The sequence below is a fragment of the Antedon mediterranea genome, chromosome 2 (assembly GCF_964355755.1).
Source record: "Antedon mediterranea chromosome 2, ecAntMedi1.1, whole genome shotgun sequence".
Lineage (NCBI taxonomy): Eukaryota > Metazoa > Echinodermata > Crinoidea > Comatulida > Antedonidae > Antedon > Antedon mediterranea.
This window is the reverse complement of record NC_092671.1, coordinates 14,092,927-14,117,278: the sequence shown is the minus strand read 5'-3', so window position 1 is coordinate 14,117,278 and position 24,352 is coordinate 14,092,927. Positions and strand designations below refer to the sequence as shown.

The following is a 24,352-nucleotide window of genomic DNA, read 5'->3' as shown; positions in this document are numbered from 1 at the left end:
CAGTGAAGAAAGCATTATTATATCTGGCTCAAAATCGTTGAAAACACTGTCATTAAGTTCATTGAAATCGGTTAAAAGAGGCGATGTACAAATTACAAACAATGTTAATTTATGTCTGGCAAAAGAGGACAAGTGGACTGCTATTCTTTTAGATTATCAGACGCAGAAAATTAGCATCTCTAGCAATGAACTGAGAGTGAATTGTGGTACGTTCAAATTATTGTTTCAATTTTCCCATATATTTTGACTAGGCTATGAAAATGATTATTTATTTATTTATTTGGTATATAAATGCAACACTCCTTGTGGGCAAATATGTGATTTACAAAACAGTTAACAGCAAAGGCAACGAGGAAAAACAAACTTAAGTAAATATTGTTACAGAATATACCTATTGCTTTTCTACATCTTTTAAGTGTATTATTTGATAAATATCTTTTTAATTTTTTAGTCTAGTAATTTATATATTGAAGATATATTGTCCCCATGAAAAAATTGTTACTGAATAGACCATTTCAATGTCACATTATTATTTGCATTGACCTCAATAATTGGATTGGGGTCAACTTATTTATCCAATAAACCATAATTTAATGAAAAAAGTACTAGAGCCCATTGATTCTATATTTATTTTTTAAAAAGCATAAAAATAAAAGGTCATATCATATCCATTTATGTAAACACAACACTAAAACAAAGTGTGGAAATGGAATTTGTGAACTTTAGACAAATAAATTACAATGGTGATCATTCATTCAATCAGTTTAATACATATGATATTTTGTTTTTGCTTTGTAGAAGCTCAGGGCTATAAATGTGATAAAGAATGCTACAGGTATGGGGGTTGCTGGGATGTTGGAGCAGATAATTGCTATGAATGCGAATCCTTTAAATTAGAAGGTGAAGAAGGTAGCAGATGTGTTAATTCTTGCAATACTTCAAGAGGGTTTGTTGAATTGTATTATTTTACAGTTTCAGTACACTTAAATTAAGTGAACACCTTTGGGTCCCAACAAAGTGTCTCCTTAATAGGGCTGTCCCCTAAACAGGGGTTCGGTGTAGTGTTCAAACATAATATTAACTCTTGTTGGTTTACACAGAAAAGTGTTCTCTTAAGAGAGGTATCCCCTAAATAGGGTTGTCCCAAAGAAGGGTTACCACTCATTTTGTTCAACAGAAATGTGTCCCCTAGACAGGCGTGTCCCCTAGACAGGCGTGTCCCCTAGACAGGCGTGTCCCCTAGACAGGCGTGTCCCCTAGACAGGCGTGTCCCCTAGACAGGCGTGTCCCACGTGAGAGGTTCTACTGTACCTGGGATTTAATGAATGTACTTTGAGCCCCTGATCATAGAAGTAAGAGCTAAGCATCTTAACCACAAAGCTACAACTTCTATTCAATTAACATTACTTTTTTATGTATTGCTGTTGTGATATGAGAAAATATTGACTTTCTGCTAAGAATATATTGTCTCCGGTGTAAACAATTTTTTTTTAATAGAATTAAACTAATAATAGGTTGTGACAAGTATTTCTTTAATGCGTATCCTTGCCATTAAAACCTTCAGATAATCTTCATTTTTGTAATCAATAATTTTTCATTTCTGCAGTGAGTATCATAGTTCAAATAAAACATGCGGCCTATGTGACAAACAGTGTGATGGGACTTGCACTGGACCAGTAAGTTGGTGATAAATAACCTTGTTTTTAGTCAAGGCTTTAAAAAATCATACTACTGTACTTTAAAACTTTAGATGGCAAGATATTTATTAGTAATTAGAGGTTGCTTTTTAGGCTGGCTGACTGGTTTGATGCACTGTATATAGAAGAATTCATTTCTATGTTTTAATTTCTATTTGATAGAGTTCTTCTGAATGTCTGAGCTGTAGAAATTTCAAAGATGGCGATAAGTGCAAAGAAGAGTGTCCTGAATATAAATACCCAGATGCTGATAAAGTATGCAGACCTTGCCATAAAGATTGTGTATTGGGGTGAGTAAACAAAGTTTCAGATTATGTTAGTATGGTACCATGACCCTTTGCACAGCCACCCAGTGCACAGCCACCCTTCGCACAGACACAACTGTCTCACTAACATTTGTTTTTCATTTGGCAGATGTACTGGTGAATCGCACATTAAAGGAGAAGGTGGATGTGATGATTGTTACGTTACTAAGATTGACCATGATCAAAATAAACGTGAGATTGTAAGTCATTCCTACGTTACTTATAACAAAATGCATTGGACGTTTAAGAATGTTCCATTAGTTGGAATGTTATGTTTCATGTTTATTAACTTGATTTTGTTATTTTCTAATTAATATTACTATTTTTTGCCCATTGTAGAGGGAATGTCTACCAAGGACGGCATCCTGTAGTGAGCATTTCTATGAAATAAAAGCTATAGCAGAGGCTAGGGTAAGTATAACTATACTTTTTAAATTAATTGTGTGTAATTTGGTTGCTTTGGTTTGAAGCAAAATTATATATAATTAAAATGTAGAATTAAGTCAGCCATATTATTTAAAAAAATGGTAAATAAAATTTGTAATCTTATGAAAATACAAAATGTTTTTTAAACAAATTTACAGCACACAATTCAACATACTTTGAATTTTCGACATATAAAAAACATTTATATCTTTTTATCAGCACGTATGAACTTTCATTCGAACTTATGAAAATATATAATTATTAAATATATTTGTATCTATCTATCTATGTGTAATTGAATGTGAATATGTTTAATTTCAAGCCATCTTGTTATTGTATGTACAGATTTGTCGAGAGTGCAACAGCATTTGTCTAAATTGTTCAGGTCCAAGCTCAGATGACTGCGTATCCTGTATAACAACCAGCGTTGATGGTAAATGTGTGGAAAAGTGTGATTCAAATCAGGGTGCTTTTAATGGAAAGTGCATCCAGTGCCATGAACAATGCAGCAGTGGATGTACTGGTCCAACTGCCAAGGACTGTAAAGCATGTGCCAAGGCACAGGTTGACTTCAATGGAGGAATAGTAAGTTTAAAAAAAACAATGGAGAAATTGTAAATGTGTATATTACAGACTATCGACATGATTTTGTAACCCACAGTGCGTGGTTATATTACAATTTTTGGAAATAAAGTATGTATAACAATGTCATGATAGTGAACATTTTCATAATCTTTTTGGAAACTTTTATTTCAATTTGTATTTTATCAACCATGTATTTTCCTATGCATGCGACCGTATTTACAAATGTATGGATATGATTAATTAGACCACTGCACTGATGGTGATTTGAACAGTTAGGTCCAGCCAAGGAAGGTAGATGGTGACTGTTTGGCCACATCCTCAGGCTCAATGAAGGCACTCAGGCAAACAAAGCCATACTATTCTATTTCGCAGAGCTACACCAACCAAGATCAGAGGAAGGTCACATACAACCCTACAAATAACTCTAAAATCTGATCGATTTACTCCATACACATTTAAAATCTTATTTAAGACTTTATACCAAAAAAAATATCGCACAAAATAGGTCATTTCAGAAAGATCTCATCCAAAACCTTTACCAAAGTAGCACAGGTTGAGCAGTCAGAAGTCTACTCAGTGTAAAGACATTCAACTAACTATGATGTTGATTATTTTCTTGTAGTTTGAGTGTGTTCGGTCTTGCCCTAAAGATCTAGCGATAGGTGTTTGTGTTGATGGGTAAGAAATACTATATATATTGTGGTAATAGTTTTGTTAATATGTACTTAATGGCATGTACTAAATAGTTTTGTGACATACAAAAGTATAAAGAAGAAAATTGGCTGAGTAATGTAAAGTAGTATTATTTAAATTAAATTTAATTACATTTTTATTTTGGTATAACATTTTTTCGGCAGCTGAAAATAATTGCATTAACAAAAAAATCGCAGGAATATAATAACAATTTCAAATTAATGAAATTACAAGATATAAAGCTTTAAACATTTATCAATTGATTTGAATAGTGGAAAAGTTATTATTCATAAATTAAAGCATTCAATTTGTATTCATGAACTGAATTCATTTATTTAAATATAGAAAAGAAATTACTTATTTTGATTAAATTGAAACATCAAATCTTATCTAAATTGTATTGCAGTAATAAATTGCTTTAAAAGAATTTAAATTGATTTGATTATTAAAAACAATTGCACAAAGTACTGTTTAGTACTAACCTATACTTAGTGTAGTATTAGTCCTTTACTAAGTATAGTACTAACCTATACCAAGTATAGTAGTCGTCCTTCACTAAGTATAGTACTAACCTATATTAAGTATAGTAGTCGTCCTTTACTAAGTATACTAATAGTACTAACCTATACCAAGTATAGTAGTCGTCCTTCACTAAGTATAGTACTAACCTATACCAAGTATAGTAGTCGTCCTTTACCAAGTATAGTACTAACCTATACTAAGTATAGTAGTCGTCCTTCACTAAGTATAGTACTAACCTATACTAAGTATAGTAGTCGTCGTCCTTTACCAAGTATAGTACTAACCTATACTAAGTATAGTAGTCGTCCTTCACTAAGTATAGTACTAACCTATACTAAGTATAGTAGTCATCCTTTACTAAGTATACTAATAGTACTAAACCTATACCAAGTATAGTAGTAACCTATACTAAGTATAGTAGTCATCCTTTATTTAGCACTAACCTATACTCATTATAGTATTAGTCCTATACTAAGTACATTACTAACCTATACTAAATATAGCAGTCGTCCTTTACTAAGTATAGTACTAACTAACCTATACTAAGTATAGTACTAGTTTACTGTGTACTAAGTTAAGATATCATTTTTGTCAACCTTTGTTGTTCACTTGGAATACAATAATACAGAACTTTTGATTTGCGATGACTGACAACCAAACTACAACATTGGGACATATGTCCTCCCTCCTCACCTTGACACAAGTTTGATGGTTTCTGGGTCCAGGCAGCCAGCAACAACACAATGATTGACCTGACCTAGGTTGGTCATCGCAAATCAAAAGCTCCCTAATAAGAGACTTGACATGCAAAATCATTCTTAAGTAATCATTATTAGTAGGGCACAACAGCATACATGTGTGGTATATGCTAGACCAATACTAAATCAAAGCTGGAGTATGTATTCAATTTCTTATGTTGTTTTGCAGAATAAATTGAGCAATCAAATTTGTTAGGTAACCAGATAACTGCATCTTGAATTAAAAAAACATTTATTTTTTTATTTTTAACTTGAAATCAAGTTGAAGCTTGGATTGTATTACTAAAAACATCTTTAGTTATGCATAAGAGAGGATTGATCATTATGGCTTTATTCAGGTTTATAAGACAAGCATTTTACAACATCTGCAGATTATTGGCATGAAGTTTGCACTAAACACTACTGCATATGTTTGCATAAAAAGTGAATAAAATTTGAATAATGCTAGTCTTGTGCTAACAGAATAAGTAGTTTGAAAATAAAACATTTGCTTTTTTATTGTTTTTGACAGTTTCAAAGCTTTAAATAAGTGATTGATTGCTATTTGATCATAATGTGTGTATTTTATTTGCTTTTAGGTCAGATGACAACAACGTTGTAGGAATAGTGGTTGGTCTGGTTTGTGCCGTTCTCTCAATCATAGTCATGCTGATACTCATCTTTTATTGCTACTTCAGACGAAAGAAAGAATCTAAAGAATACTATGATTTACCAGCAGCGGTTGTGAGTTTCATTTCTTCCAAGTTTTTAGGTCATTTTATTGTGTAAAAACCTGCTTATACTTCGTATTTGCAGGGAAGAGTGAAATATTTCACTCATCCCTCGTATTTGTATGATGATAATCTTCAAATTGAGGAGATTTGTGTTAGGGCCTTGATGGATCCATGGCAGCTTACCATCGACTAGCTGCATTTTTCTTTGGCGGTAGTTTTATAAACTTTTATTTGATTTAAATGTTATCTTATTTTTATTTTAGGAAGTACCATTACATGATGCTAAGTTCAACAGAGTTGTAAGTATTTTACATATAAATTTATTATCACATAATATTATAATTTATTATCACATAATATTATAATTTATTTTGCAGAGTTTAGAAACAAAGAAATAAACTTAACACAACAAATTATCTTGAAATTTTACATTATAATCTATGTTTCTGTTACAACAATATGTATTATTATTTCTTTGTTTTAGACTGCTCGTGCAAGTGGGCGTGCTCCAAATAAAGCCAAGTTGACCATCATTAAACAGACGGAGATCATTAAAGGCGCTGAACTAGGAGCTGGTGCCTTTGGTACAGTCTACAGTGTAAGTGTAAAGTAACGTAACAGTATTTACCGGGTGTGACCAAGTTAAATTATTAACGTGTATGCTATAGATATTGCCAAATGTACACTCGCTGCTGTGTAATATCCGAATTGCGACTAGATTTAAATCCTTATGTACAATGACAGAGTATAGTTACAGGGGAATAGGAATAATAAATAGTGGGTGTAATTATTCCCTGAATGCCTTAATATTGGATTGACCAGACCAGTCTAAACTATTGTAGGTGGTGGGATTACACTTTAACATGGAATTGTACTCGTTAATAAATTAAATCTGTGTAGTAATGTATAGTATTCATAAGAAATTTTTATTCACTGATAAAAAAAATTGCAGTGCAAAAAGTAATTATAGAAAGACTAATATTAGTGTCCAGTGAACAATGAATCACAAAAAGCTATCAAGAATGACAGGTTTTTAAATGAATCTGCAAACAATTTCCCTGGAGCATCTCATGAAATAATGTTTGTGTAATTATTAGAGTACTATAAGTTATTAATTACAGCACTGAATTTATATATAATAATTATGAACTATTATATCAAATTACATTTTGTAAGTGATATATTAATTTAATTTGTTGGTTTTTTTTCCAAATGCACTGATTAAAAAAAATTCTTTCTCAATGTCTCAATATTATCTCTATACCTTTTTTGTTCACTTTCCCACCACAAAAAGTGATCAAATAACATCATCACCCCTGAGACTTCAACTGGGTTTTTTTTTATTTAATTATACAGCATATTCTTTTCTTTAACTTTCAGGGATTTTGGGTTCCTGATAATAAACGTTTTCGAATTCCAGTTGCTATCAAAGTTCTTCAGGATATGTCGCCCTCGTCTAGTGATGAGCTACTAGCTGTAAGTATAACAACAAAAGTGTACATTAGACCTATATTGGGACAAAACTAAGTTTCTCACTGAATAGGTGTCCTAAATATTGGGTTCTGTTTCTACTGTATTAGATTAGTAACTGTTTATAAATGCATTTTGTTCTATTTGAGGACCTGGAATTTTCATTATTTTTTTATTTTTGATTTTAAAACCAATTTTATTATGTGAAAGCCAAAATTGTAAAAAGTAGGAAATTGTGATTCTGGTGTCTGATTAAATGGCAATTCCATTCATTCTTATACACATACTTCAAAGGATAGAGGTATTATTTAAGTCAACTAGGTACATAGTAATAACTAGATACATCCACATAGATCTTTTAATGTTTATTTTATTTTATATATTATTTTATTTATTTATTTATATTTTTTTAAAATCCATTTTGTTCATTTTTTATAACTCAAGGAATCTGGTGTAATGGCAACGGTTGAGCATCGTTGTGTATTACGTCTACTTGCAGTCTGTATGTCTGAGCCTATGATGATGATTACTCAGCTTATGCCACTGGGGGCGTTGTTGGACTATGTCCGAAAGAACCATAATCAGATTGGTGCATACCATCTTTTGAACTGGAGTATGCAAATATCCGAGGTATTTGTTCTTTTTCATGCAAATCAATACTAGTCTTAAAATTGAGACTACTTAGGTAGTAAAAACTAATACAAACGGATAAATTATTTGGAAGTGGATTTGTATATTTGTTAAAATCTAATCTGACAGGACTTCAACACAAAAACCCTATTAAACAATTTATTTGCTGCCCATGTTGAGATATATCTACTCTTTCTGATTGTCATGTAAATTTTTATTTCAGAATATTGAATTAGAGGTCAGCAGACAACACAAGTTTCACAAAATGAGTTGTTGTTAAGCCTTATCTACACTATCAAACTTTATGTGATGTCATATCACTACCATATTTGGGCACATCACATTTTTTATCAAACTAGTTTGATAGTGTAGACATATCCTATTAAGCATTGTCTACACTATCAAATTTTATGTGACAACAAAATGTGGTGTGTCCATGTATGGACATGATGATGTCATATTACTACCATATTTGGGCACATCACATGTTTTTTGTCAAACTAGTTTGATAGTGTAGACATAGCCGTTTACTTCAAACAAACACAAAGATGTTATGAGAATACTATATTTTGATATTATTTATATGTTTTGTTTTAAATAATTTTAGGGTATGGAGTACCTAGAATCAAAACATTTGATTCACAGAGACTTGGCAGCCAGAAATGTTCTTGTACAAAGTCCCAATCAAGTAAAAATTACAGATTTTGGATTGGCAAAGTTTCTTGAAGTAGATCAGCAGAAATTTCTTGCAGAAGGTGGAAAGGTACATTGTCCTCTAGTTAAATTGTTACACTAATTGTTAATTAATTTTTACATACAATTTGTAATTATTACATTAAAATAAATTGAAACGTGATATTACAATAGTTCATAACACAACTAACATCTTCATTACATATATAAACTTTTTAGTTATGTGCAAATTTATTATTCTATGACCGTAATTTAAGTTTATTTGTTACTGTATTTTAGGTTGCTGTGAAGTGGTTAGCTCCTGAATGTTTGAAGTATGCTCTTTTTACCCATGAAAGTGATGTTTGGAGCTTTGGTAAGTTCTTGACTAGCTAATATTGTATTTATTTATCTATTTTATTGATTTCAGCAACATTTAAACACATAGACTTTAAGTGTGCTAAGGAGAGGCAACAGTTTGCAGGACCATGGTCTCCATGGGGGGTTGTTAAACATTGTTGAAATTGTATTTTGTATGTATATGGGGGTATTGCTAAACCAAGCGCAAACCTAAAAAAAAACCTGCGCAAACCTCCTCCAAATGGCTTATTATTGGTTCTATCATGACCAGGACTATCATAGCAGGTAATTTATGAAAACAAAATTATGAAAGTGCTGTAAGTTGGCTTTTTTGTGGGCGAAAAACATCATTTTTTGGGATTTTACAGTGTAAATCGCGCTCCAAGTAAGAACAACCATGTGTTGACCTGGGCCTCAGTGGTTAAATTAAATTGAATTGGCACTCAAAGCATACACATAATACTGTAAAACATAATGGTAGTTGGATCATAAAAACCTTAATAATAGTTAACATGTGCCTTTTCTCCCATATAGGTGTTACAATTTGGGAATTGATGACCTTTGGGTCAAAACCTTATGAAGGTCATCGAGCACGAGATATTCTTGATCTGATTGGTAAAGGAGAACGTCTTAAACAGCCCACGATATGCACTATAGATGTATACATGTTGTTACTTAAGTGTAAGTTATTATTCAGTTTATAGACCCATTTGTATCAAAACCTCATTAACTTCTGATGCATGTAGACGATAGGTGTATATTAATACATTTCATAGCAGCTCAAGACGTCAACATGTTGGGAGTTGGTAGGCCTAGCAAATTCCCAAAATGGTATGTTTGTGCAACTAAGATGCATACATTGTACCGTACTGGCATTCTATTCACTGTCAAGTTTTTCATGCCATTTTCAGTATAGGTAATTTTTACAAATAATATAACTTTTAATAATGCTTTTGTAATTTCACAAAATGTTTAAAATTTGTTTACAGGTTGGGTTATTGATCCAACTGCACGACCAAAGTTTTCCTTACTTGTTGAAGAATTTGGAAAGATGGCTCAAGACCCACAGCGATTTGTTGTAATTGAGGTAAGGAGAGAGAAGTTCATAAGTTCAAATGTTAAATTTTTTTGGAATTTCACCTGATTTCATATTATTTATGTTATAAATTTTGTAGAATGATGATGAGAAGCAGTTACCAACGTTCGATAAAGAAGAATTTTATAGCGATTTCTTTGATGATGACGATGCAGTTTGTCAGAATGGTATACTTAGTAGTAATGCTCTTGTTGAGGCTGAGGACTATCTCACTCCAATGGATCTGTCTACTGAAATTGACGTAAGTAATACTAGTGTGTTCTTAGTGGGATAATTATTTTATTTTATATCTAATTAAGATTGATAAACTTCCAATATAAATAACACCCCTTTCACATGGCCTAACGAAAATGGAATTTGAAAATAGAGTTCATCATGACATTGCCCTCAAAACACATACATTTTGTATGGTGTGCGCCTCCGTATTTGCAAATTCTAGTCAATGTGAAATGGGTATTAGGGAGGTTTCGCAACCTTACGAATACGGTAACGAAAACGGATACGTCATACATGTGTGAAACTTTTGAGCTGATCCCCATTTCATATTCGTAAAGCGTATTCGTGTTGACGAATATCACCAGTCATATTCGTAACTACAAAACGAGTATAGTTTTTGATCTATTTTGCATTTGAATCAGGAATGATTCATGATTATAATATAATTATAGATTTATTGAAAGTAATTTACTAAAGTAATTTACTAAAATGCCAAGTCAAGTTTGATAAATAGCAGTTTTTAAAGTCCTCACTCGCTTTGATGTTACGCTAGGCCTAGGCAGCCAAGCAACACGTACCTGCGCTTCGCTCAAATTTACCGCAGTCATATTTTGGACGCGCCTCAATATTTCGTTGCCATGCGAAACAGATTTTTTTATAGCTTACGAATACGTGTGCGTGACGTATCCGTTTTCGTTATCGTATTCGTAAGATTGCGAAACCTCTCTAATATTTATATTGGACGGTTATCAATTTTAATTAGATATAAAAATAAAAAGTTAGATTTCTTTTTTAAATGGACCTTTTTTTCCATATGATGTATATATGGCCACACCATTGCTATACAACTTTGTGTGTGTGTCTTCACAACAGATGGAAAGTGAGAGTGTCTGTGTTAGTTTCTTTTACCATCAATAACATTTATTTCTTGTCATGTAGACATTGTTATTATTCTCTGCACTAAAGTAACTAACAAACAGTATCTATACTATTGAGCATATATCTATTCTTGTATGATATTCGTAGAATGCAGATTTCACATAATAATATTATGCAAGATTATTCCAAAAATATTTGATTTTATTTGAAAGAAATAAGTTCATTTTATTTGATTTGAAAATAAAATATTTAACTGCATAGTAATTTGTATGATGAATAGCTGCATGATTTGCATGGATCTTGGTTTATTCCTTTTGCATAATATGTGATTATTTAATACATTTTTATAGTATATAATATATACTAGTGTCCAGTTGCAATGTTAATTCAGTTTTGCATGGCTCTCTAGTGGACTTGTTACACTTTTCAACTACATTCTTATCCCCTAAGTGTTAATTCAGTTTTGCATCGCTCTCTGGTGGACGTGTTACGCTTTTCAACTGCATTCTTATCCCCAAAGTGTCACATTCAGAAAATGGTTTAATCATTGAGGGAAAAAAAACATTTTTCATGGTTTAATTTTTAAAGGAAGTAGAAACAAAAAGAAAAACATGAAAAATACAAAACTGATAGAGATGAACTTGGACAGTCCTAAAGAAATGAGTTGCTCTTTTTTTATGCCAATACTTCTCCAACTACCTACTGGCATATATAACTTCATAAAGTCTGATTTTAGAGAATGCTGTTGTTATTTGTAGATGTTCAGGAGCCCTCTATAATATTTACAGTATTTGTAAGCATGATATCATTTGGCTAGGGAATGTTCATTGAATGTATTCATTACATAAAATACTATAACTATTACAAAGCACCTACCACAACATATGTTATCATTTCATTGTATATCATTTTATAATTCTTTATTAATCATCTAAAACTACAAATATAGCCTACTGCACATATTTAAGGACTTAAGCGCCACGGTTTTATACATCACACATTATATATGTATGCTTATCACATATATCCATCATAGAACACCGAATTTAACTACTCTAAAATAACCTTAGTTCAGTAAAACACGTCTTAAAGTTAGTGGCTAAAACCATTATTTCTACAGGGTATACCACCAGGGGAGGCTGAATATATTAATGAGGAACCTGTTAATCATTATCAGGATTTGATCAAAGAAAAAATGGAAGAGTCCGAAGATGAATTGGAATCAGGTGAGATGGTTATTGTGATTGGTCGAATATTCTCTCCTGTCCTTGCATTTCAATCTCTTTTCACATCATTCATTTGTCAGCAGACTGTAACTTTTATTTTTGAAACAATTTTTATTTTTCCAAATTGTGCTATGTAGCTAAAACAATAATAAATATTTATAATATAAAAGATTCAAATTTTGGTTTAGGTTTTTAGGTTTATATTTAAACCAAATATTGCATTATTTTGAAGTGATGATTTAGCTATGTTTTATTTGTTCGTTCTTCTGTGGTAAGTAAGGATCATCACACAAATGTTTTAATTACTATCGAACTTGTTAATTATTTTTATGTATGGAGAATATATTGAATAAACGAATGATGGAATACAAATGATTAAAAATGAATGATTTGTGTTAGAAGAGTGCATGTTTCATTTCACATGGGGGTTATTTATTCTATACTGTTGTGTAACCTTTTCCTTCATTCATATTCACATGCATTCTTTCTTAAGATCTTTCTATTTTACTTTGCATCATCCACTCCACACTTGCTACATCTGTACTTTTTTAACATTTTCCTCCAGTCTACTTCATTCATCACCTTATCTTTCCATGTATTCTTTGGTTGCCTTACTCTTACCCACAAATTTTAAATGATTTTTTTCATTGACATTTATTATGTTCTCAAAGCTCTCTTTTCTGGTTTATCTTTTTCTTAACATTTGGTATCATTTTGTAATTGTATTCCATAAGGCATGTGAGTAAAGTGTACAGATGCAATCTAGTTAGATACTAAAACAAACAATTTAAACAATGTTAGAGGGCACTATACATTGACGGAGTATATAATCTAGTTTCTAGATGGACATTCTGTTTAATATTGGTAACAAAAGATAACATCATCTTGTCATACATATACTTGAGCTGGAATCAAAGGAATACTAACTACTTAAACAATTACAATAACTTGGGGCATTAAGTCTTACATGAAAATTACAATCAATTGTATACATTAAAAAAATTAACCATTGCAAGTAAACCACCATTTATCGAACATAGACATAAAACACAATACCATTATATAGCTTAAAACATGGAAATTACATTAGAGAGAAGGAAGGATTTTACCAGAATACAGCCACAATAGTAACTTAAAATATTCTTTATAACATTTGTGAGTATTTTACTAAATATAGTTTGAAATGGCAAATATTTGGAAGAAGCTATAATCATACTTATTTTAATATTATTATTATTATATATTGTACTTACATTAGACAACCAGATCAAAAATAAGTTACAATTATATAATTATTCCAATGAATTAACTAATAATAAAGGTTACCTTATAATAGAACATTATTGATATTTCAAGTAAAACCCTATTTTTTTTTACAATTAACAAGAAGGGGTTTACGGACTTTATAATAAACATTTCATGGTCTCCCATTTTTCTAATAATATTAAACAGATTCTAATGTAGATCAAGAGGTCCTTCAGAACACTTATTGTAATATATAAAATAATATTTTACCTGGTGTTGATAACAGCATAACTATTGAGCATTTCCTAGAATGTACTTGAAATGAATGTTATGTATGTTATAAATGTATAACGTCTCCTAAATAGTTCTAAATTACACTTCCCAGCTTGATTTAATGTTTTTGAAATGTGTATTTAGATTTACAAGCATGTTATCTACCAACTCTGTAGCATAAAGATTTTTAAATACCTATTTGGAGTGTAAATAATCATAAATGTTTGTGTCTTTTTACCTTTTAGGATTACGTACAAGTGTGGGAGTAAACGGAGATGCACCAACAATTCCAGCAAACTCTAGTAACTTAGGTGATTACATGGGTTTATCAGAGGTCACAGGAGACTCAATGGCCATCGGTCCACACATTGACAATCCAGAGTATCATTCGTTAAACACACTAGATTCCAGCCCACAACTAAAGAGTAAAAATCCATGGGATCGTAAACCAACGGGACCAAAAGATAACAAGAAGGGCAAGAAAGGAGCAGCCAAAAATGATGACACATGCGGCGATAATGGCATATCGAGTGACGCACCACTTCAGGGTATACGACCACGGGCAGTTTCAAATGTATATGTTGATGACCAAATGCAGGTTATGTCGCGGCCAGAAGAACAAAACCCATTGGTTAATGGAGGAAGATTTGAGTCATCGGTTTGAGGCTTAGCTAAATTCCACAAAATTGTCTATATAAAACCTGTAAATAGTGCATAATTATACAGTACAGAATAGAGGCTCCATCTGTACTAGATATACTGTCTGTTAGTTGGTTCTGTGGTTTTTTCATGTCTACCAAAAGTACATTGGCTTTACTCGGAATATACCATTGTTTATATACAAGTGTTCATAAGATGTATATATTTTTTGAAGGCTTTGATAAACAGTATGGGAATTTTCCAGTTATGAACAAAATAGAATCAATTTTTGATTTGTAAAATTGCTAAGATTTAGAGTCACACAATGGCTTTACAGTAATCAAGTTGTAATAGTTATATCGAAATGCTTTAATGCCTTTATTAGCAAATTGTGTAGTTATGTGATGACCGTTTTATGCTTAGTAACATTTGAATGTTTAAGAGAACATTCACAACTGTACGTGTTAATATGCAATGATGCCTGTCGTATTGCGCGATTATTCAACAATGTTGTATGATGTTCAATGAATGCGTTCTACTGCACCAATTCTTAATGTTGTATCCAGTAAAACTAAGCTAAATAGTTCAAACAACCAGATCTATTTGTAATTATAATGAATGTTGTCATTGCATTGAATTTTGTAAAGAATTTGACTACATTTTTTTATGTTTTTTCATTATGTGATAAGTACAGCTAATTCTTAATAGTATCGTGTATTATATAGTTTATAAGTAAATTTATATAAGTATTTTTATATTAAAGTTTTCTCTATAATACACTATATCATCATTGTGCATAGTGGTGTTTAATAATGTGTACAATATGATGGCATAGTGAATTGAGTGTAAATAGTGTTATTTAATTAAAACTTGCATTTTGGTGTAGTTATTTGTTTTTAATGTTTTAAAAAGATTTTGACAAACATTGGTGCCTATATTATAAATTCTTAAGTATTGTGAATAGAACATTGCCAGTAATCTCATAATATTAGAATAATCTACAACATTTAATGATTGATAAAAAATATGCAAGTTATGAATAAATCAAAATAATTAAATTTATACGGTAATGGATTTTCAGGATTCGCATTTCTAATTAACATTTGGTAAGGACTCTCTTGTAAATTTTAATGAAAATAAGGATTATTAATATGTGTATATAAAATGACATAGAAGAAGATATATGATAATACCCTTCCACATCTGCATAAATTGTTACAAACTTGTACAAGTTGTAACATACTTTGATCTCCTGATTTTTTACATGTTTTCATACACACATACGTGAACCTCAGAAATCTCGGGAGAAAGTATAGTTTGGCCGCTATTTGGGCAGGGCAATTGGATATGCGCTGTAAAACTCTGGACATCCCGAAACAAAAAACAGGCACCTCATCAGTGTGTTTTCTGATACAGTAGATTTTCAACAAATTGTCTTCACACTAGGCAAACTTGGTTACAACTTGTTACTTTTTGCAGATGTGGAAAGGGTATGTATAAGGGTGACAAATTATATTTATAGTATTGCATTAGGCTTTACAAACAATAAAAACCTTGTAGAAGAAATATCTTTGTTAGTTAAGGTTTCTCTAAGCTTTAAATCATGTGTATTTACAGTACAACACATACAGTAAGTACAAAATAGTAGAGAAATTATTTGAACTATAATAATATAGAGCAAATGTACTGTATGTACTGTTTGAAAAAATATCAGATATTTCAATTTTAGAAAAGATTTGTTTTCTGTTGGTTGTTGGTTGCAAATTTAACCAAACTGAACTACTGTAAATGGTATTATATCAACAATTAATTTACTAACTTAAGTTTTATAGTACTGTAATAATAATATATAATTTTGTTTTAACATGGAGTCCATTATACTTACCCAATTGCCAAGATTTTATTAATAAAATTTTGTAAGAGAAATTAAATTTTTCCATGAAAAGAAATAAAATTATATTGCTGAATAAATTTTCTACAAAATGAACTGAACCCACGGAAGATTTTGATGAACTAAAACCGTTTGTTTTGTTGTTTTAGTTGTGCAATAAGAAGTGTCTTTCAAAAGTAAATTGTGCCAACAAACAGTAACCCAAATTTTTCTGAATTTAGAAAATGTTTCCAGAAATTAAGTTTAACAAACGGCAAACATAAAAAGCAATTTATTTTAATTAGCAATGATTTTGAAAATTTGAATGAAAACCAGCGTTGGAAATAATTGTGGAATACATATTTGCAATAATTATGTTTCACTACCTAAAATATGATCAATAATTATCTCTATTAAAGCATCGTGATAATTTTTTGTTTATTAGCTTACAAAAAAATATGATTTAATTTAATTGGAAACTTGCATTGAATTTCTTATTGGTTGTTATTGTAATATGGGTTTTTCTTATAATTATTTTGTTAAAATGTGTGTATGCATGCCTTATAAATCGTAGTATGGGGTAAAACATTTCTCTTATCATTTTAGCAAACCTATATATTCATTATTTGAAGCTCTGTCTACACTTTATGTGACAAACAATGTGATGAGGCAATATCACTACCATATTTAAGCATAACACATTTGTTGTCAAACTTGTTTAATAGTAGTGTAGACAAAGCTTAGCATTATGATGAGTTATTTAAACAATATAAGCCATTGAAGGAGTAACAACAGCTAGTTTTTTACTCCTAAATCAAACTATAATAATTGATTCTAAAGTGTGATGATCTTGCAGATTAAACTGGGATTGAGTGCAGGTGAATCCTGAAGATAAATGTTACATATGGGAAATAAAAAGAAAAGACTTGTGTTAAGCAAAAACAACTTTTAAATGTTTACAGTCAATCAGTATGTTTCTGCAGGTAGTTTATGGGAAAAAATAATGTTAAATAATGTTTGTTATAATTTAATGTTTTTGATTTGATTGATTATGATGCCTTTACATGTACTAAGGTTTGGATGATGCATGTGTTTATAATTTGTCTTGATTAGGATTAGCTTAATATTTTAACTTTTTATATAATTATCTGTTCTTTCATGTATTTATATCTATCTACTTAATGTTATTTTATATTTTAGAAATTAGTTTATAATTTAGTTGATGATTTTTGTAATTATGTATACATTTTTTATTATAAGTTTGATGTTTTAATGTTCAAATTGATATTCATTGCCCCTGTTGTTACTATCTTGCCTCATCTAATGTTTTACAGTTATGTAAACGTCATTACGATCATTCATTGTAGACAGTTTGAAAACAAATATAATTTTGATTAATTGTACTCATTATTGTCGCTGCTTCTAGCACTGAATATTATATAACAAGATGTCATTTTTTACTGGAATTGTAAGTGATCTATTTCTTTGTTTATTAAGACTAAACATATTCTGACATCTTATTCACCTGCAATATGAAGAATATGACAAATTGTTTTTACTATGAGTATTTTCACACACACATTCGTTTAAAGAGTTTTTCAAAAGTTTTTTTTTTGTGACTTTTTACTGATCTTTTCATGCACAATGTATAATCACATTTTTCATCATATGTATATTCACAACCAGCTAGCAAATTCGTACATGGCATATTTCTTGTAACATATAACGTGGTATACGTGTGTAACATTGTGTCAAAATGATGTTATCGTACATTTATCATTTTGAGTATTTCAGAATTTCTTTGAATTTACACCTTTTCTGCATGTACAGTCCGCAGGGAAAGAAAAGACACCGATTTTTGTTTGAATCGTATGTTGGTTTATTTGAGTTTTTTTCAACTTTAAAATCATGTAATATATGGAAGGCAATCACCGCCAAAACTACAATTACAAACATACAATCTATTCGTGGAAATATACAACGTACTCGCAGAGGAAGGTGCATCTATATAATAAAGAGAAAAAAACGTTATCTTATCTTTGATTGAATATTATACTATTTTCATCCTAAATGTCTATACTCTTTATTTAATGAACGATTCCATGGTTATTTTCTGCGCATTCATTTTCGCGACTTCGTTGTACGTTTTTGTGTTTGTCTGTTTCTGCGAACACGTACGTTTTTGTGAATGTTTTTTTGTTGTCCTTTTCTTCAAGTACGTCACGTATGTTTCTGCGACTACGTTGTACGTTTCTGCAACTACGTTGTATATTTCCACAAATATAATTGTAATTGTATTTTTGGCGGTGATTGCCTTCCATAGTTATATACAAGTGCATGATGGTCTGCACAGTTATATCTCATTACTTCAGAGAAGCATACATATTTTGATGTACATTATGCTTAATCGCATAGCTTAATTTTTACAAATTCTGCCCATATGAACATTAAATATACCTGTTCTGTTTTTTTTGTCACTAGATCAAGCAATATTTGTTTTTGTACCAATGCAGAATGTTTAAAATAGGGAAACATTATTTTTCATTACAACATAACTATATTTATTTGTAAGCGTATGCTTAAGGAACTCAATCCTACTACCCACCCAAATATCAGATCTGTGGTGAAGAAGCTAAAAACCTAAAATATTGAGTTCTAAAAGTTTCTACATACAACATAAAAAGAAAAAAATATCAAAAAGGATACTTTGACATTTCTATTTCATACAGAATTTCGTCATTGATCAAAAAACGTTTTTGTAGAATGACGGTTTTTTTTTTCTCAACTGATCTGTGTATGTTCGTAATTAATATTTTATTATGTAGAATCGCAACTATATTTATGTGTAAATAATGATATGCTATGAATACCAAATTTGGAAGCCATGTTTAATAATTAAAATAAGATAATAAATTCAATATTATTGTTTTATTTTTAGTGTAATGTTTCATGAAAAAAAAACCTGTTATATAATACCAAGCTATTTATATAATATTTATATATTTCTATTTATATTATATGATGAACAATTTCCGTAGTAAATAGAAACTTTTGGTAGTTTTTTACATGTCGCTCCACCATTTGCTGTTATGCCATTATTTCACTTGCTGTGTTTTGACATGCATACTGTTGAAGATAAACCGGAAGCAGGGCTTTTTGTTGTGGTTGGTGTGGGTCATTTATTTGAGTTACAGATGGTTCTCCATATTTAGGCCGAATCATAGGTTTTCGTTTGTATATACCGTACTGTATATCCTCTATAATCCCACCCCACTTTGGGGGTGGGACTATACCTGGGGAAACCCTGGTTCAGGGAAAAAACACAATGGGTAAGCATTTCTTGTAAAAACACATCTGAACTGGTCCTAAATCTAGACCAAAAATCAATACTGGGTGGGACTATACCTGGGGATATGACTCTTTGTCAAATCAGACATAAAGTAGGAGGTGGGATTAGATTCGAAGTGGGATTATACCCGAGGATATACGGTAATTAAAATCCATAGGACTAGTATTTATCTCCCTTTCTGTACATCTGTAATGCAGCAGAATGTTCACATTAGTTATACGGACGTTTTTCAGTAATTGTTCACAGTGCATAGACCATACGTGATGAGCACTACCAGTAGTGCTTCAGGAGCGTCAATGAATATATATTGGTAGTTTTACAACATTAGTTTTGTTCATTTTAATGTCTACATTAATAATATAATTCCATTCTATATTGCATTATACTGCATTTAATATCCTTTGTTATTGACCCATACTGTGATTTAAGAAGATCATCATTGTATAAGTTTACCTAAAATTTGAGACAACCAAGAAAAATGTGGTTTGTGGTGACATAGCTGAACGATTTTTAATCATATTGGTATTTAGATTAGCCTATCCCTAAAATAGTGTAATACTGTATATATTAAATGTGGAAACTAAAAATAGAAATTATGAATACATACTGTACAAAGATAATGTAACATAATATAATACTTACTCCAAAAATGGAGAAAACAATAACCTCCATGCTCCAAATAATGAGAGGGAAGATGTGATTCAACGTTTGATCTTAAAAAAAAAACTTTGGTTTTGTTTTGTAGTTGTAATTTATTTTGCACTTGCCGTGTGGTGTGTTTGTTTATTTTCATTTGTTTCCATATTGCACGTTCCACAATTTAGTTAAAATGCATTTTCTGTTATAGGCTGTTGGTTGTTATTTGATAATGTCGTTTCTTTGTCTTACTACGGATGTTTCACTTTCTTATACATTGAATTCTTCCACTGTTAAATTGGTGTTTTGTTTTGCTTGTCTCATTAGTTAGCCTACCACTTCAGTTTCCTTTAGTTTAATTAGTTGAGAAAGTTCAAATAATTTTTGAAATAAAAATTATATATAAATTCAATAGGAACATACACAAAATAGTTGATTTAATTTATTATACAAGTAATTATAAGTTTATATTCTCCAGTAATACAGATTTTTAAATTCTGAGTTTCTGTTAAAAAAACAACCAAGAACAGTATAGACTGGATAGCAATTAACCATATATAGGGGATAATAATTTTGCATAAAATTGACATAAATTTATATATAATACGACATTATGGAGACTCATTTATTGTTTACTGACATCCTTTTCAGAGTGATTTACAACTGACTGTCTGCCTTCACATAATACCAGCAAACATTATATTTATAAACTAAAATAATTATTGAACATATGTAGCATCATAAATTCAATTCAAATGTTGGTATAAAAATCATTTAACTGAACCCTAGATTAGATGGAATATTAAATTTATTTTTAACCATAGGCAAAAAAAGATATAGGATAAAATTATTAATTTAATATTAAACAGGTAGGTAGAATTTCTCCATTAAGAATTTCTTTATCTTTCATATTTTTGGGTTTTTTTCAGTTCAGTATTTTCATAAATTATGAAATTAATTTAAATTAGGTTCATATTTCCTTATTATCGTTTTTATTACCTGTAACTGTCTATGTTTTTATAGCGAGTAATGCTTTCTTCATGCTGGAGCTCATTTACTTATGAACCCTAAATCTTTTACAGGTACAATTGGAATTAAGTATCTTATTTTGTTGTATTGTTACTATCCAAAGCCTGTTCTAGCAATTTAAAAATCATCAGGTATTATTGGGATGGGTATGTGCTTGTGGAATACACATTTTTATTATGTAATTTTGTCACATAGTTTATGTGTATGCTTTGAAAAAGAGTCTTAGTGGTGGATGCTGAATTTTAAAATAGAGGTAGAGCAGGAGAAGGAGGGGATGGGGGAGAAGCTAAAAATCAAGTGCGCTGACTGAACTGAACTAATTTTTATTTTTTGCATTTTAAAACTCAAGGGTAGATAGGAATGGGTCGGCTGTGTCATCATACCACGTTTTGACTAGGCGGTAAACTAGTTTTGACAAATTGGCATTTCCGATAACACCACAATAAATTATTAATTGGTATAATGTTAGTAAAAGTTTATAATATTTATAAATGTCTATAATATTAATTTAATAAGAACAAAGAATAGATTTGTCGTTCAATAGGAACAAAGAACACATTGTCTAGCCGTTATTTGTGTCCCATTGTTTAATAAAGTATTTGTATAACAGATGGCTTTGCTTATAATGTAAACAGTACATGTTTTTGTTAAATAATGCTCTGAGCTAGAAAAACGTAACAAAATTATATTTGTTAAAATAATAAATGCTATACCAAACATTAATACATTAATTATTTATTCCATTTAAAAAAAAAAGATTTTCTCCTAAAGTCATGTTGGGTATCGTTGACCAGTCGTTGTCTGCTCGCCAGACGGCTATCCATCATGATTCCACATGAAATCACATGATATTTAAAGCACTCACCAATGATTGATGACATTTATAATATATAATTACATCTCGAATGATTATAATACATGTCGTTCACCCTGTTAAGCCATTAGTCATCGCAATACAATGACTAAACCATGAAAACAGTTTAAGCCAAATTTTAAAATAGCATATTAATGTCGTTATTTTCTATATGTTTATTGCCATTGTTTAAAACAGCTATAGGTATGTTTTAATTATTATCTTAAGATTTTAATTAATATAATCAAATTCACTCATAATTTTATTCAATATACAGTTTGGATAAATAATTTCAATAAAATATTGACCACAAAAATATGAAACAGATATTTTTAAAAACATATTTTGGAGAAAAAAAAACAAAATTCGTTCTGTTATTGAAAATATTTTACTTAATAATTTATGATAGTTATAGAAAAACTATATTTTAAATTTAATTAAAACAAAACTTTTTATATTTGTATTAATTTTGTTTATATTAAAATTTGAAACAAGACCAAAACGAAAAAGTGAAGGCTTGAGAGAAATGCCAAGCTTTTAAAAATCACTACCCCTCGTTAAATACTGCACAACTAAATCAATGTAAAAACCAAATTCTATGAATCATCTTTTCAACATTTTAAGAAACAATACTATTTTTTCTCTCTTTTTGTCTATTTATTTATTTATTTATTTTTTTTTTTTTAACAACCATATTTAATGAGGGTGATGATCCATCCAGCTGTTGCTGATCATTAGGGACCCTCAGAGGTTCACAAGACAAACATAATATACACAAGATGCTCTACATAAACAAAGTCTTATTACAAGTCTTTGGGAGTGGGGTAATTTGGTCCTGACATGTGACGGGACTTAAACCCAGGACCCTTGGAGTGGTAGACAAGCATCATAACCACCAAGCCACAACTCCACTCCTATTGAACCATTTTAATTGTTAATATTTTCTTCAGAATAGTTTAGTTTTGGTAAGTTTGTGATCCTATTTTAAGGGAAGCATTTATTTGTTTGGGTGTAATTATGGTAACATGTAATCAAATAAATTCCCCCTATGACAAATACAACCCAATAATATCAAGAAGTGATAAAATGTATTCAAAATGGTATACTAATGCTTGGTAATCCATGAAAAAATACAAATAGAAATGTGTTATAATACATTATTATGTTTACAGTATATGCATGTGGCAGGCCGTTTAATCAAGAATGACAATAAATGCCCAGGGGAGTCCAAACGATGTTCTATGGCGGGGGGAGAGGGCCTTTATTCAAAGCAGGGCATTTATTCAAATACAAACGGTATATCATATTTTGCATCAACTCAAAAAAGGTAAATGAAAGTAGGTCAAATGCAAAAGTTTAATATTACAGTTATGAATATAATTTAATATTGCAGTGCAAAACAAAAACACCCACCATATCATTACTGTAGTTTATACAATATATGATGCAGCATAAATATTTATGTAAGCAAGTCAACTAAGAAGCAGGGTGGACATATACATATATGTATACATACTATAGAAATTAACTACACCTACAATTAAGTTGAAACAAGGAGTTACTAACTCCTTAGTTAAAGCAAGGTGTAAATAAATTGAGAGAATGACAATTAGAATTACACAATTTTAAATACAACATGTAGTTCGCTGAGGAAGGGTGTTACCTGAAACCACTGCAAATTATTTTCAGTGGCTGTTTTACTTTATCATTCTAATTTTGCTTTTGAGATCCAGCCACAGATAAATATACAATATAATATATAAATCCAAAGGCAAATTACTGGAAAAATGACAATGCTGTGGGTTTCAGTGGCTGGATCTCAATGGAGATACAAAATGAAATAAGCTAAATCAAAAACGAATCCAAAATTAGCTGAGCTTTCGGGCAACACTAGCCCTTCATCAGTGCATATATATATACCGTATATATATTTTTTGTTTGTATAATTTTTTATTTTTTTGTAATTATACATATACAACCACCAGCATATTTCAGCTGCACTCTCAGTGAAAGTGGGTTAGCAAAATGTAGTTCAATGTGAGAAACCAGTGTTTCTCAAATGAAATGTTTGACTAAAACTCTTTGTAAGTTTAGTGATGCCAGTAAATTTAAGACTATGCACTTTAAAATAAATATATACAAATAAATAAATAAAATATTAATGTACTATATCTTTAAAGTAAAAAAAGAGTTACTTATGTAGGAATAAA

At 30.5% G+C, this 24,352-nt stretch overlaps 2 protein-coding genes across 2 annotated transcripts in view; both read left to right on the top strand.

Moving 5' to 3' along the window:
• LOC140039299 (epidermal growth factor receptor-like) overlaps positions 1-3,695 on the top strand; it is a 42,667-nt gene extending 38,972 nt beyond the window's left edge. Inside the window, exons 10-17 of the mRNA XM_072084903.1 lie at positions 4-206; positions 799-946; positions 1,607-1,676; positions 1,860-1,987; positions 2,112-2,202; positions 2,342-2,413; positions 2,774-3,013; positions 3,636-3,695. Of these exons, the coding sequence (XP_071941004.1) occupies positions 4-206; positions 799-946; positions 1,607-1,676; positions 1,860-1,987; positions 2,112-2,202; positions 2,342-2,413; positions 2,774-3,013; positions 3,636-3,695 (1,012 nt within the window). The remainder of the gene's footprint in view (positions 1-3; positions 207-798; positions 947-1,606; positions 1,677-1,859; positions 1,988-2,111; positions 2,203-2,341; positions 2,414-2,773; positions 3,014-3,635) is intronic.
• Positions 3,696-5,546: 1,851 nt separating this feature from the next.
• Positions 5,547-17,735, top strand: LOC140040491 (receptor tyrosine-protein kinase erbB-4-like). The gene is made up of 12 exons (XM_072086471.1): positions 5,547-5,709; positions 5,963-5,998; positions 6,184-6,297; positions 7,080-7,175; positions 7,614-7,799; positions 8,407-8,562; positions 8,772-8,847; positions 9,366-9,512; positions 9,821-9,918; positions 10,007-10,168; positions 12,143-12,248; positions 14,012-17,735. Exons 1-12 carry the CDS (start codon positions 5,632-5,634, stop codon positions 14,428-14,430), a joined length of 1,674 nt encoding a protein of 557 aa, XP_071942572.1. The 5' UTR covers positions 5,547-5,631; the 3' UTR covers positions 14,431-17,735.
• Positions 17,736-24,352: the final 6,617 nt, after the last annotated feature.

Coding starts and splice junctions, on each gene's coding strand:
- LOC140040491 (XM_072086471.1), top strand. CDS start 5,632: ATGCTGATACTCATCTTTTATTGCTACTTCAGACGAAAGAAAGAATCT. Junction 8,848..9,365: donor AAGTGATGTTTGGAGCTTTG/GTAAGTTCTTGA, acceptor TCTCCCATATAG/GTGTTACAATTTGGGAATTG. Junction 12,249..14,011: donor CGAAGATGAATTGGAATCAG/GTGAGATGGTTA, acceptor TTTACCTTTTAG/GATTACGTACAAGTGTGGGA.